Here is a 13671-nt window from a genome sequence, read left to right on the forward strand (position 1 = left end):
CATATCTCCTGTTTGAAGAAAATATTAAAAGGCACACAAAATGAATACAACTCCATAAAAAATAGATCAAAATAGAGCAAAATTAGAGGTGAAATTATTCCCTACACACAGACTCACAAATTTCCTAATGGAGAGAGTCTGATTAACCAAACGTGTGTGGATTTGATGAGAAACATAGTGATTATGCTGTGATTGCTCTGATGTCTACAGTGATTCTTTGTTAATATGAACAGTAACCCAATCAAAATAACAGATGGAAAATAGCCTTCTGATATTCTAAAGATGTAATGCACTCAAATCCCCTGCTAAATTAGCTTCAAACACTCTTTACACACACATTTGCAAACACACACACACACACAAAAGTCTCTCCCACTTCCTCTGCCTTTCCTTTCAGCATCCTAATCAAGTTCACACTTCCACACACCACTTAATGAGGAACAAAGGCATGTGCGTGTGTCTGCATGCTTGGGTGTGAATATTTGATTACGAATATGGAGCATACACACCCATACCTGTTTCTCATGCAATATATAGTGTTTATTTGTGTTTGTGTGTGTGTGCTGCATTGCTTATTATTAATGTCCTTCTGTCAGAGGCTAATGGGGGTCATTAACATATTAGGCTAACGATCCACCAAATAAGCGCACACGCACACACACAAACGCGTGTGCGCGCACACCAAGTGAATAAGAGCAGAGCAACAGCTTAGAGGCAACTCAGTCAAAAAGACAAGGCTTAGCCCTGGACAAGATAACAGCTCAAAGAGAGAAAGAGTGCTTACACTCAACAGAACCAAGAGACAAAGAGCACATCCCTAATTTAAAACAGTAGGGGTTTGGAATTAAGAGGAGAGGAACAGAGGGGCTTGAGGGATTAATATCAAAAGAGTCGATGAGAGAAGGACTGGAGGAACACTAGAAAGAATTCAACAAGTGGGACGTAGAGGAAGGATGGGAGAGAGGAAGAGCAATGATAGAAAGAGCAAAAGAGGAAGACAGTGCCAGACAGAGGCAGACAATAAAGAGAAAGAAAAGAGATGATGAAAAGAAAGACAGAGATGAAGAAAAGGAGAAGGAAGTATGGAAAAGGAGAGAGAAAGACTTATCAAGAACATGGTTAACCTGTATTATTATTCAGTGCAGGTTTTGATTATGTTCCCATAGCTTAACTTGACATTCGGGGGACAAACAGAGGTGGCAGGCTTTCTGGGTGTTTGAAAGCAGCACCGAGTGAGCATGAGAGTTCATGCAAACACATTAAAACAAAATCTCTGAAGTATAATAAAAAGTGCTTTGAAAGGAGTTTTCGTCCCAGCTCCATAAATTCTGGAGAACACTCTGCTTTTTCTGTAACAAAATGGGGAAAAATAACTTAATTCAGGTCCCTATTTTCTTTTATATTTCACTTTGTTTGGCATTTGTTTTAAAAGCTATTCACATTTCAAGCTCTTATCCTGGAAGCAAAGGGTTATTTATTTCCCCTCTGAAAAAGCTTATTTTATTTTATTTTTCAGACATTCTAGTTGTTCTCGCTGGCTTTTAAGAAAATTGTGACATTTCAGAGGCCACAGTGCAGAAATGTCCCTGTAATAAGCCTCCAGCAGGCACAGCACAAGTGGCAGCTTGGGTCTAAAACTGGCTTAAAGAAATCCCATATTAGGGGCAGTCGCACTTCATGAGCGGTTATTTAATGAACTGTAGCCTGCTGCTTAGGCAAACCTTGACTGGGGCTTAAAAAACTTTGAGGCTGAAAGTTCCTAATTCTTTCATTTGTCTGCTCTGTGGCGCTGATGAAAGTATCATGAAGACACTTTAATTCAGGAAAGCCCATGGACTGTTAGGAAGTGCTGGAATCTGGAATAGACTAGTGATTTCCCAATTTAACTCTGTAGTAAAGACTCTATTCACTTTAAAAGGTTTAATCAATTTTGATTGTTTGCTCAGATAAGACATAGACTCGCCCATTTAAAGCACTCGTGTTTTTCACATTATATATTTATGAGCAGATCTTAACTCATTATCTGTGGTATACAGCAATCTGATTTAGGCTAGTGTTTGTTTTTTTTTGTTTTGTTTTTTTATTAGGTGAAACAACATTAAAATGTAGGGCGGCACAGTGTTGTTGCAGTCACATAGCTCCAGGGACCTATACACCACTCCGGGTGACTGTCTGTGAGAAGTTTGGTGTGTTCTCCCTGTATCGGCATGGGTTTCCTCCGGGTGCTAAGGTTTCCTCCCACGGTCCAGAAACAGATGTTGGTAGGTGGATTGGCGACTCAAATGTGTCCATAGGTGTGTGTGAGTGTGTGTGTTGCCCTGTGAAGGACTGGCGCCCCCTCCAGGGTGTGAACCTGCCTAGAGACCAATGATTCCAGGAAGGCTCCGGAACCACAGAGACCCTAAACTGGATAAGCAGTTACAGATAATGAATGAATGAATAAATGAACATTACAATGTGATGCTTTAAAAAGTCTTCCAAAAACAATAGTCACACCACGCCACACTCTAAAGCTCTGTATCAGATGTAGAGAGCCTTTTTTTGTTGTTTGCTGTATTTTGTTGTCACTCACTCATGGGTTTTCTACTAAAGCAAATATTTAACAGATTAAGTAGGCGTGTTATTTCAGGAAATCAACAAAACTACCACTTTCAAACCTGCCATCCATTGACAGAGTTGAGCAACTCGGTTTTAACTGGACTATCTTCATTGACATGTGCTCTCCATCTCTTGGACAGGTGCAAAGGCAGCCAAGGGGACCAAGCAAATGGCACGGTGATATCAAGCCAAAGCAGAACATCTCTAAGGACCTAACACCACAAACAAAGCCAAAAAGTTTGGAGATACAAGAGGATTTTCATCTAATAAGACCATTAGAGACTATTTAGTCCTATTTCCCTCTCTCACACACACACACATATTTAACATTCTATGAAGTATAAACATTTCTGGATCAAGCAAAATGTTGGCTAGAATACATCCCTCACCCTCCAGCTCCCGCTCAGGGGGCTGAGCCAGCTGGAGCAGGTGATGGGCCGAAGGGCAGCCGAAACGACCAATCCGGTGCCAGCGCTTGGGGTGCCCCTTGCGGGGGGGCGGGCCATCCTGTCACAGAAATGGGGTCCGCTATGCAGCGTGGGGGTGCAGACGTCGCCAGGTTTACGCTCTCACCCCTCTTTAAAGAGGACAAAACAGCCAACCGGCACAGCCCCTGGAGTCTCTGTCTCCACAGAAACCATGTCCCTGGACAGAGCAAGGCCAGCCATGAAGGGGACAGTCCTGAACTGCATAAGCAAAGTGTCCCAGGATGACATGTCACAAGATGGTAGCATCTACTGTCAAATAAAAGCAGTCCAGACTAACTCCAGTCAAACAGGATGCAAAGGCAATTTAAAGCGGAACGTTCGGTATGTCAACGGCAGCATAGTGGCACCCGAGTTGGTGGGTGGAGTCTGCAGCGAGGGGGCAGAGACTGCAGAGGTGGGAGGCCAAGTTCGAACAAAGACACAGGAACCCAGGCGGGGTCACTCACTGAGAGGGGAGAAGGCTCGTCCCGTGGCGCAATATGGAAGCGTGAGCTCCTATGCCACGCCCCCGCGACCCTGCCGCATGATGACATCACCAAGACTGTGTGGTACGTGTGGACGCAGGCAATCGCAACTACCACCATGCATGGTGCATGCCTGTCGCAAAAAAGCTTCCAATCAGATTCGAGCAAGCATGACTCTCCCGACTCCACCAAAAAAGGACCTGCCTGGACTCCAGAAGCAACATTCTACAGAAACAAACACAAACACTCCTCACACACTGAATATACACAAAGAGAGTAACTCTAACTACACCCAGTCACACACAAAGGATACAACCACACAAGAAATGCAGACACTTACAAATGACTTGACACCACAACAAGTACACAATAAAATCTGTAAAAATGAATCACTGGCCACACATCCATCTAAAAGACTAAGTAAACAGAAGTCATCACAACACACACAAACGCAAAATGCACAAACAGGAATGCCTATAAAGAAAACACAGCCTGTAGAAGGAACAGCACAGGAAAAGCAACAAATGCTGAAAAGAACACAGCCTAAAGAAGAGTGTATGAATGAGCAAACACCTCCAGCTCCTGAGAGTGCACAATTATCTGTGCACATCACCCCTAAACCCGCCCCCCCGGTGCTTTCTATTGGCGCAGAACCAAAAGCCACACCCAAACTCCCACCTAAAAACTCCTCACCTGCCAAATCTATAGAGCAAACACCTAAAGCAGCATCACCGGAAACTCTGACTAAGTCAGAAATCAAGGGCACACCAAAAACACCTCCTGCCGATCAAGTACTTATTGTAGAGAAGGACACAGAAACTAAGCCATGCCCTGTAGACCCTACTCAAGCCCTGCAAAAGGACACAGCATCAACAGACATCCCACAGTGCAATGGGGTGCCAATGGCGTTACAAGGACTACTCCAGGACATAGAGGAGAACCTGTTGTCCAATCAAGAGAAGATCAAAGTTCTACTCAATGTGATTCAGGATCTGGAGAAGAGCAAAGCTATGAGCGAGGGGTAAGAAGAAAAGATGGAGAGGAAAAAGAGGAGAGGGGGAGGGAGAGAGACAGCGAGACAGGGGGAAAGACAGAACACTTACAGTATAAAGGGGAGTGTGGGAAAAAACAGAAAAGCTGATAGAAGCAAAAAGTCTGAGGAAGAAAGAGAAACCAAGTGGAGGGAGAGAATGTGTGAAAGAGAAAGTGAGTGGGACTGGGGACTATTCTGAGAGAGACAGAATAAGAGTGAGTTGGTGACTTTATTTGGTTTTGAAACTCACAGACTTATTCAGTATTCCACAGCTTGAACATCCCCTAATTCCCGTGGTGAAACTGGCCTCTAGCAGCAACCCTTCAGGAATCAAAATCATCAATAGGAATTCTCCCTCCTTCGCCACTCTCTCTCATCTTGTAGTCTTCGTTTCTCTTCTCTCATCTCTCCCTTTCGTCTCTCTTGCCTCCAATCCTTATTTATCCTACTCACTTAACCAATCCCTTCCCTCTTACCTCTCTCCATTCTGCCCCTTCTCCTCTGCCTGCTTCTCTTCTGCATAATCTCTTCATCATGTCACCTCTCGCTTCCCTGCGCTTCCCTCGCCTCTGTCACCCTCCTTTTTGGCCTTTCATTGCCACCTCTCCTTATGCTGTCAGTTCTCATCAGCTCCTCCTGACAGACAGCTCTGCTCTGTTTGTGCATGTGTGTGTGTGTGTGTGTATGTGTGAGTTAAGTGTCATTTGCTAGCCTTCTACATGTGGTATTTTAAAATGCTAAAAATTGTGTTTATTACCTTTTTATTTTATTTTATTTATTTTTTTTAAACAGACGATGCTCCTATAGAACAGGACAGGACATCAACAACTGTTCGACCTGTCAGAAAACAGCCTGCATCATTTACAGGTATATTTCACTACACTAACACAGTGCATTTCACATTAACGTTGGCACAGTCTCACTTAGCAAACATGTTTCCAAAAGCTGGGCTGATGTGTTTGAGGTGGTTATTTATATGACTTTAATAAGTGGATTTGTTGTACTGCTGTAGGCTGAAGGATGTTCTGCTCGGTAGCGTTTTATCATTAAGACTCAGAGGGTTCACAGTGCCAATTAAGAAAAATAAAGCCTTGTGGAACACACACACACAGGCCCAGAGCACCACAGGATATGCAATAGTGCAATAGCAGATTCACAACAAAAGCACTGAGATGCTCCACTCCTGTCTCCAGTCGCCTTGCTACAAGCTTGAAATGTACTCTTCACAAATCTCTCTCTCTCTCTCTCTCTCTCTCTCTCTCTCTCTCTCTCTCTCTCTCTCTCTCTCTCTCTCTCCCATGTTGCTTACTTTTTTCTCTTCTTCAACTCTTTTCATTCTGTCTTTCCTGCTTCACCTTTGCTGCCTTTAATCTTTCTCCTTTTCGTCTTCTCATGCTTTTTCACTCTCCCTCTCTTTCTCTTCTTCCCCCCCCCCCTCTCCCTCTCTCTCTCTCATTTTAAGCTGCCAGTTCCTCTGCACTCTCTCCTACCGGGATGAAAAGCATCAAAATTATTCCACTATTCTGAACTTCTCTCTCTCTCTCACACACACACACACACACACACACACAAACACACGCTCTGTGACCCATGCATACACAAACACTTCAAGCTTCTTGATCTCCTTTATGCTTTTCCATACATGCACAAATACCCAGATTTAGACACTGAGGTAAAGGCAGCCTCAGGAATCAATTAAGAGGAGCTCCTTTTTTCTACTAAAGCTTAATCCCACAACAATACAGTGGGAGAAGCCAAGGGCACAACATACACACCCTCCAAACAACACACACACACACACCGACATGATACACTTAATCTTACAAAGCTACACACACAGCAGGTTCTGCCGCACAAGAGCACTGTCGGATAAACATGGTTTAATAGACACTTTCATTTGCAGCTCACAAATCATCTGAAATCTCACAGTGCATTTCAGCTGGGACGCAAAATCAGAAATGCCTGTTTGCATTCATAACATCATCTAATGCTTTCTTTTTCTCAAACACTCACACGCAAACACAGTAAGACAGTAAGAGAGAAGCTGGAAATTTATAATTTCTTCAAACCACTTTCTCCATCTCACTTTCTGGAGCGATATTGTGCTTTACAGGGATTTCTAAACAGAAATAACCTTTTCCCTCTCTCATCATTCATCCTTTATTCATTCCTCCACTCTACTATTGCTCCATTTCTCCCAGCTCACTACTTCATGTCTCCTCCTTTCCACTTTGGCCATCTCTGCCCTTTCTCTTAGCACTTCCTCTCTCCCTATGAGCCCCTCACGGTTTTATACACAAAGTGCTTTCCCTCTCTCTCTTTCTCTCCTTCTCTCTCTGTTTGCATTTCTCAACTGTCTCCCTAAGAGATTCTATCTCTCCATCTTTCACTGTTCCTTGAACTCATTTCATGCTCACGCGAAGTGTGTCTAATGGAGTAGGCATGCACACACACACACACACACACACACACACACACACACACACACACAGGTTACTACACCTGAAACTTCACTGCCCATTTTCCCGTCCCTTCCTCTTTCTCAAAAGCACTCCATTTTGCCCATTCCAACAACTCTCTACTCATCTTCACTAAAAATGTATTGCTAGGGCTGTCCCAATGCCCAGATTTAGACTTCAGTATCAGTACCAAGTAAAACAATAAAAATAAATTTGATACATATATCAAGTGCATTATTATAATGCTTTATTTTAGAATACTGCCAATGTCTAATAAAAAAAAAAAAACGATGGGCAAGTCTCTACATATCAAGCTTATAAACGCTTACATCAGAACAAAACCAAGTGCCTCCAATACAGTATTTAAATACAGTATATATTATATACAGGAAAAAACTAATTTTGTTTTGATGAAAGTCAAATTGTGTCATTTTAAACCATTTATAATATTCGGTTCATCACAACATTTCAACACAAAATAAAGTACAAATGCCACAAACAAACTGACAGAAGAAACTCTGATTTGTTCACATTTGATTAAGCCCTGGTAACCAAATACCATCTCATTCGAAAATAATTTTAATTTCAAAACAAAGCCTATTGTCTCTTTCTGTGCCACTTCACAGCAATTATATCATGAAACAAATAGATTATTGTTAAAACAAAATTATAAAAATGAGTGGCAGGAGCATTAAAGAACCTTTTAAAGAACTTTTTTTTTGGACAGTGACAATACACAATAAGAAGGATACATCAATATACTGTATCTACAGACAGAGAACAGAACTCTGTAGTGCTAAAAAAGCACTGAAGCTTTAATACATTGTGTAACACACTTTTACAGTGCTGTCTAGAGTGTCTCTCTCTTACACAGATGCATACACACAATGTACAATAGGGCATGGCCCCTCACATATGGCAGTAGGTTCAGTATAGCATCCTACGATAAGATTAAATGTTGTGATGGACCTTTGCTCACAACCACTTACACAGAGAAATACAACGCAGTTGCCCCAGAGAGGAGTCTGAGGAGTGTTTCAGAATGAGATAAAAATGGAAATAACTAAAGAAAGACTTTTAGGCTACTAGAGAGGAGAGAGAGAGAGAGAGAGAGAGAGAGAGAGAGAGAGAGAGAGAGAGAGAGAGAGAGAGAGAGAACACAGGCTTTGGGTTGAACCCTTTGAAAATGAGAATCAGGGAGAATCAAGGTGTATTTGTGTGTGTGTTTGTGTGTGTGTGTGTGTGTGTGTGTGTGTGTATGTGTATGACGTATAAACATGTGTGCATGACTATGTGTTGTCCTCTTATTGTGTTGTCTTAGTTGTCTTGGGATAATGCTGTATGCTTTATGTCAAGGAAAAGCCATCTTTCTAGACTTGACAAACAATCTGTCATAAGCACCTTAATGATTAGATTAAATATAAACCTCACCGTGTCTTTCTCCTATTTTATTTCAAAGTCAAATATTGTTCGTTTACAAGACATAACACGATCTTCTGTTCTTAGACGCGATGAATAACAATGTTGTTGTTTTTTTCTTTATTTTTTCATCTTAGAAGTAGAATCTGTAGTTTTCACAATACAATGATCAGTGGAAAATCTGTAGACATTAAAAATGATGGATAAACGATTTGGACTAATTCTATATATTGATTATGTGCCGGCTTATCACGGTTTTTATACGCCTTAAATACAACAAAACTCACTGATGTAGGCCACTAAATTATATCTGAATCTTATTCTGTTCAAGACATTCACAGCTCACATTGAACAAAGTTGTAATTATATAACAGACTTCTCCCTCTTTCTCTAGTGTTGAGCATGACTTCCGGCTTCAAGAGGGACGTTTCCAGAATGTCCTTGAGGCACTGGACTTGGAATATGATGTTCCAACATCCATCCCTAAACAACCAGCACCATCTCGACCTCGTACCAAGAACCGTGTCAAGAAACTCCGCAAGAAATGCTTCTGGTGGCTGTAGCCCTTATCAACGAACACTGCGACAACGGTTACCATGAGCATCGCTATTAGAGCCAAAGGCTCTGATCATTCCAATTACAGAATCCCTGTCTGTCACCAAGGAACAGGTCTACGTGTTTATGGCTTTTTTCTGAAAATGTTGAAGTAGCAGTTGAGTTGCACCAGCACAATTATCATGGAGATATGGAAGTGTATCCAAAGGACTTCATGAATCCGGATATCTCAAACCAAGTGTGGTTGAATCTGCAGAAACAAAGCAGCTCTCCTTTCAGGAGAAGAAGCTGAAAGTACTCTTTATCTTTATCGGATTTACTTTGGCGGTCCCATACTTTAAGTTCATTTGAAAGAAATGGCATGAAGCCAAGGGGAAAAACCCAGCAGGAGAGAAAATCCCTGCAGGACACTTGGAACCCTTAGGGAACCAACAGCTAGAGACTCCAGCCAATCAATAGCCCCTTCTCAGCTGACTGACAGAACTGAGATCCAGTCAATATTACCCTTCAAAATGACTGACAGAATGCTAACCCAATAGAGACACCATGTCTCAAGTAATGATATTTCATCACAGTGTTCCCTGCCTCAAGTGTAAATGTAGATGTCTGAAGTTCCTCTCAACTTAAGCCTGTGGTAACCTCAGTGGAACCTCAACAGAGAGTGTGGATTGTTATCCAATTACCGATACCTTAACATTAGAAATGTAGAAACAGCTACATCCCAGATGCACCTGTCTTAATTGGTTGCTTGAAGTCTGAAACTCTCGAAAAGGAGTGATGAGGGATTTGCGCAGTCAGGTATTGAGGAAATGGATAAAAAGGAAAAGTCTGTTTAACTATTTAAGCCTTGCTGCCTCGCATACACAATTGCCCAAGTTGCTCTTCATAGCAAGATTATTTTGAGGCTAAGGTAATATGGATGCAGTAATGGTAACTGTACAACACAGACAGGAGACAGGAGATTAGAAAGAAATGGATATGTATTAGGTTTTCTCATACAGTCACTCTAGTTGCACAGTTTGACTTCATTAGTGGAATGGATGCACAATCAGGTGCTCGCATACCACGTAGACACACATATTTAGTCTTCCGCTTTTTGTCTGTCTTGAACATAGACACGTCCCTATTACTGTATTTTTGTAAACTGCTATTTGAATAAGCTGAAAACTACATTACCCACAATTCATTACCCACCCTTTAGCTGTCGTCACAGTCACAGCTGTTTGTAACTGACATATTTGGGATGATATAAATAAAAAAATTATTTTGATGCAGCATTTGTTTCAGATTGGCTGGTAGCTGTGTGGAACGAAATCTGATGTGTATTTTTGTATTTTGTTTTGTTGTGTGTGTGGGGTTTTTTTATGTAGCAGAGAAATATGTATGGTAACTACAAAGAATGACTAGATATTCTGCTCGCTTCCCTTCTGAGAATGTGGAGGTTCCAGAGGTAATACTTTCATAAAAAGAATCAGAAATGAAAAATGGAGGTACACCTAGATACAGTTTAACAGCAGTACTACAGAGAAAATGATAAAGGTGTCTAATTTGACCTTACCTGAGTCAACAGAGAACAGCAAACACAGCATGGTGTATGGATGGTGTATGGAAACTAATGTTTTTATAGTGAATCAACAAAATAGCAAAAAGGTGATGTGGGCAAAGGAGGGTCAGGAATATGAGAGGACAGAACAGGAGGACAAACAAAGAGTTAGGTGTACGAAACAGTTCTAATGCTTTTACCATGAATCAACAAAAACGAGTTAAGGTTTTGCACCTAATACACAATGATTTGTCTCATGTTTTACAAAGAAAAAAATTGATGTGTAGGTTATGTGTAAAATTCACACAGTCCTGTAGCAATTAAACACATCCTGTTTAGGCTGGATACAGTAGAAAGACAAAAGAAGTCCAAAAGAAATTGGAAAAAGTATGAAGGTGAATAAATATAATAAGCTGTTTGTAAAACTCACAATGAGGGTGTGTTCTCTGCCCATGGTGATAACGGTGCAATTTATGGTCCGCAGCAGAGACTTCACAATGTCTTGAATGTGTTGAAATGTATCCCCCTGTGACCACACAAACACAAATAATAGAGAAGGAAAAAGAGACAGCATTAGAAACCATGCGAAGAACTAAATAAGCACTCTTTAATATTGACTTACTCGCACAGCCAATCACAAACAATTGCAAGGACAACATAACCAGGCCACATGTTGCCCTATTGACAGCAGCAACCAACCACAAGCATGTTTCAAATGAAAAAAGGTTACCTCCTCTAAGGGGTCTCTTGCAAATGACCATTACCCAAAGGTGCAAATCAAAGTCAATTTTCACAGAGAAACACGGGAGGTAATTCTGCCTGAAATCGAGTTTCGGGTGGTCTGTTTTAGTAAAAACAAACTACAAAGTGGCACTTTCAGAGTGACATAATGTACAAAATTATTTTTTCTCTTGTAATGCATTGTGTTGAATGAAGTAAAAAAGGCTTTAGAAACTGGGGGTGCAAAACAAATTGGATTTCAATTTATGCTGCCTGGCATATAAAAACTGCAAAGCAACATCCTATTTAAACTGTTTCAATGAAGCACAGTCTCCTCCCTCTAAAAACCCCCTTTTCTCTCTCTCTCTTTCTCCCTCACACACACACACACACACACACATGCACACACAATTTACTCTCACACACTCCACAGACACAGATAAAGGGTTACAATTAAGACTTCAATAACACTATCATTACCAAGAATGAGTAGAATGAAGCTGTGTGTGTGTGTGTGTGTGTGTGTGTGTGTATGTGTGTGTATGTGCAAAAATGTGTAAGAGTTTAAAAAAAAGCAGAAAGGAGGAGGAAAAAAAGCCATTCAGCTGGACTGAATATTAAGCTGGCTATCTTTTGATTCTTGGGGGCTCCACTCGCTCTTGCTTTTCCTTCTCTGTGCTAATTTATTGCAGATAAAGTCATCGATTGTGCAAAAGAACTTCTTATCTCCGCTCCCAGAAGCAAGTAAATAAGTAAGAAATTGTGTATGTGTGAGTGTGCACATGCTCTTGAAGGGAGCAGCTCTTTTGAGAATAGATCAAAATCACCAACATTCTCCTGGATAAAGCTGTACGCTTTATGTCAAGGAAAAGCCATCTTTCTAGACTGCAGAGCTGACAGTGGCAGCTAGACGCTTTAGCCTTGCCTCTGGCACTTTTGCATTTTTGCCTTCGATTGTGGCCTTTGGCAAATAGAAACCCTAAGATCCACAGCAAAGCAGCTGTCCATCAAGCAGTGTGTGTGTCCAGCCTGTTGAATGGATCTAAAACTTGGACCTGTCATACACTGTCTCAAGCCTGGTGTTGAAATATCTAGCAGCGCACAAACAGAGAAAGATCAGAGTTAAATGCAAGCCCATAGGCAACCCAGCACGGCATGGACACAATCCACATTGCCTTCAGCACACCACATAAAATGTATCCAAAGTTCTGCAGGGGGTCAACAAATCCCTAATACACAACATGATGCAATAACATAATCAGAAGAATGTAATGTAATGATGCAATGATATGATGATTACAGCTGCAGGAAAATGTACAGCCGGCTAATGTGGCAGCACAGATGAATCATTAAAACTAAATCACCCTGAGTATTATAACTATTCCACTAGTGTTACCTGCATCACATGCAGCTTGTTTTATTCCAACATTGTTAACAACAAACCAATCTACCCCATAAGACTGGTAGTGCAGAAGCCCTATGTAATTTTCTACACTGTCTATAACTGCCACAGGTCCTGGCTTGGGTCACAAAACAAGCCTTAGTAAGATTCATATCTGTACTAAAGCAGTGTAAAGAAAGGGACATTACCCTAAATCAGAAACATCATATATACATTAGTACTAAGAAGCAAAATTTTCAAAGTGCAGTGTACTCCAAAACTCACAGCAAGGCCAGGAAGTGAGATTTGTCTAATAATAGTCATACGGCTGTCAAAAGCCAGGCATTCAACATTTAAAAAACTTAAAAAAAAAACCTTAAAATGCATGCTTTTGCATAATTCAGCAGAAATGTGTTCAATAACACAGTTTAAAACACAAGCTGAAGTATTTCAGCTTTTCAGTGTTCAAAAGCCAGTTTTTCGCTGCTAACACTTTGTGCCAACTAAAAAATGAAGACTGAAAACTCCCACACACTGAGGTGGCACCAAGCACTGTTAACTTCTGTACCTCAGAGAGATACAAGAATGAGCTTTAGCTAGAGTCTGTGTCCTACCCAGGGGCATCACAGCAGTGGGGAACACACAAACCCCATTTCCAGAAAAGTTAGGACACTTTCTAATGCAATTCAAACTGAAATCTGCAGCTTTGTAATTCACTTGAACATTTACATAAAAGACAGAAGTACAAAGAAAACATTTTCAGTGATTTCAAAGACAAAATTTGTTATAGTTGTTAGATATAAACATATTTTGAAACGTATGCCCTCAAAAGACTCAAAAAAAGGCAGTTTTACTACTAGGTCACATCACGTTTTATGTTGTTTGTCATTTTTAATCATTTGGAAATTGAAAGTACTTGCAAGTGGAAAGAAACTGCAAGTGGAATAAATGGAACCTTCATATATCTGCAGGTCACCCATGTCGTAGGCACAGGTGCATAGGTGCATGGTT

The 13671-nt window shown here is 41.0% G+C and overlaps 2 protein-coding genes across 3 annotated transcripts in view; one reads left to right on the top strand and one right to left on the bottom strand.

The window, feature by feature from the left end:
• Positions 1-13671, bottom strand: part of LOC136693991 (dedicator of cytokinesis protein 2) — a 111239-nt gene that overhangs the window by 46812 nt on the left and 50756 nt on the right. For both annotated transcript variants that reach the window (XM_066667309.1, XM_066667310.1), the window contains one exon: positions 10990-11085. In XM_066667309.1, coding sequence (XP_066523406.1) covers positions 10990-11085 — 96 coding nt within the window. The remainder of the gene's footprint in view (positions 1-10989; positions 11086-13671) is intronic.
• Positions 3031-9051, top strand: LOC136694035 (uncharacterized). Its single transcript, XM_066667373.1, has 3 exons — positions 3031-4571; positions 5376-5450; positions 8856-9051. The coding sequence occupies exons 1-3, from the start codon at positions 3031-3033 to the stop codon at positions 9022-9024; spliced, it is 1785 nt and encodes a 594-aa protein (XP_066523470.1). The 3' UTR covers positions 9025-9051.

This window comes from Hoplias malabaricus, chromosome 4 (genome assembly GCF_029633855.1).
Source record: "Hoplias malabaricus isolate fHopMal1 chromosome 4, fHopMal1.hap1, whole genome shotgun sequence".
NCBI lineage: Eukaryota > Metazoa > Chordata > Actinopteri > Characiformes > Erythrinidae > Hoplias > Hoplias malabaricus.

Coding starts and splice junctions, on each gene's coding strand:
- LOC136694035 (XM_066667373.1), top strand. CDS start 3,031: ATGGGCCGAAGGGCAGCCGAAACGACCAATCCGGTGCCAGCGCTTGGG. Junction 4,572..5,375: donor AGCAAAGCTATGAGCGAGGG/GTAAGAAGAAAA, acceptor TTTTTTAAACAG/ACGATGCTCCTATAGAACAG. Junction 5,451..8,855: donor ACAGCCTGCATCATTTACAG/GTATATTTCACT, acceptor CTCTTTCTCTAG/TGTTGAGCATGACTTCCGGC.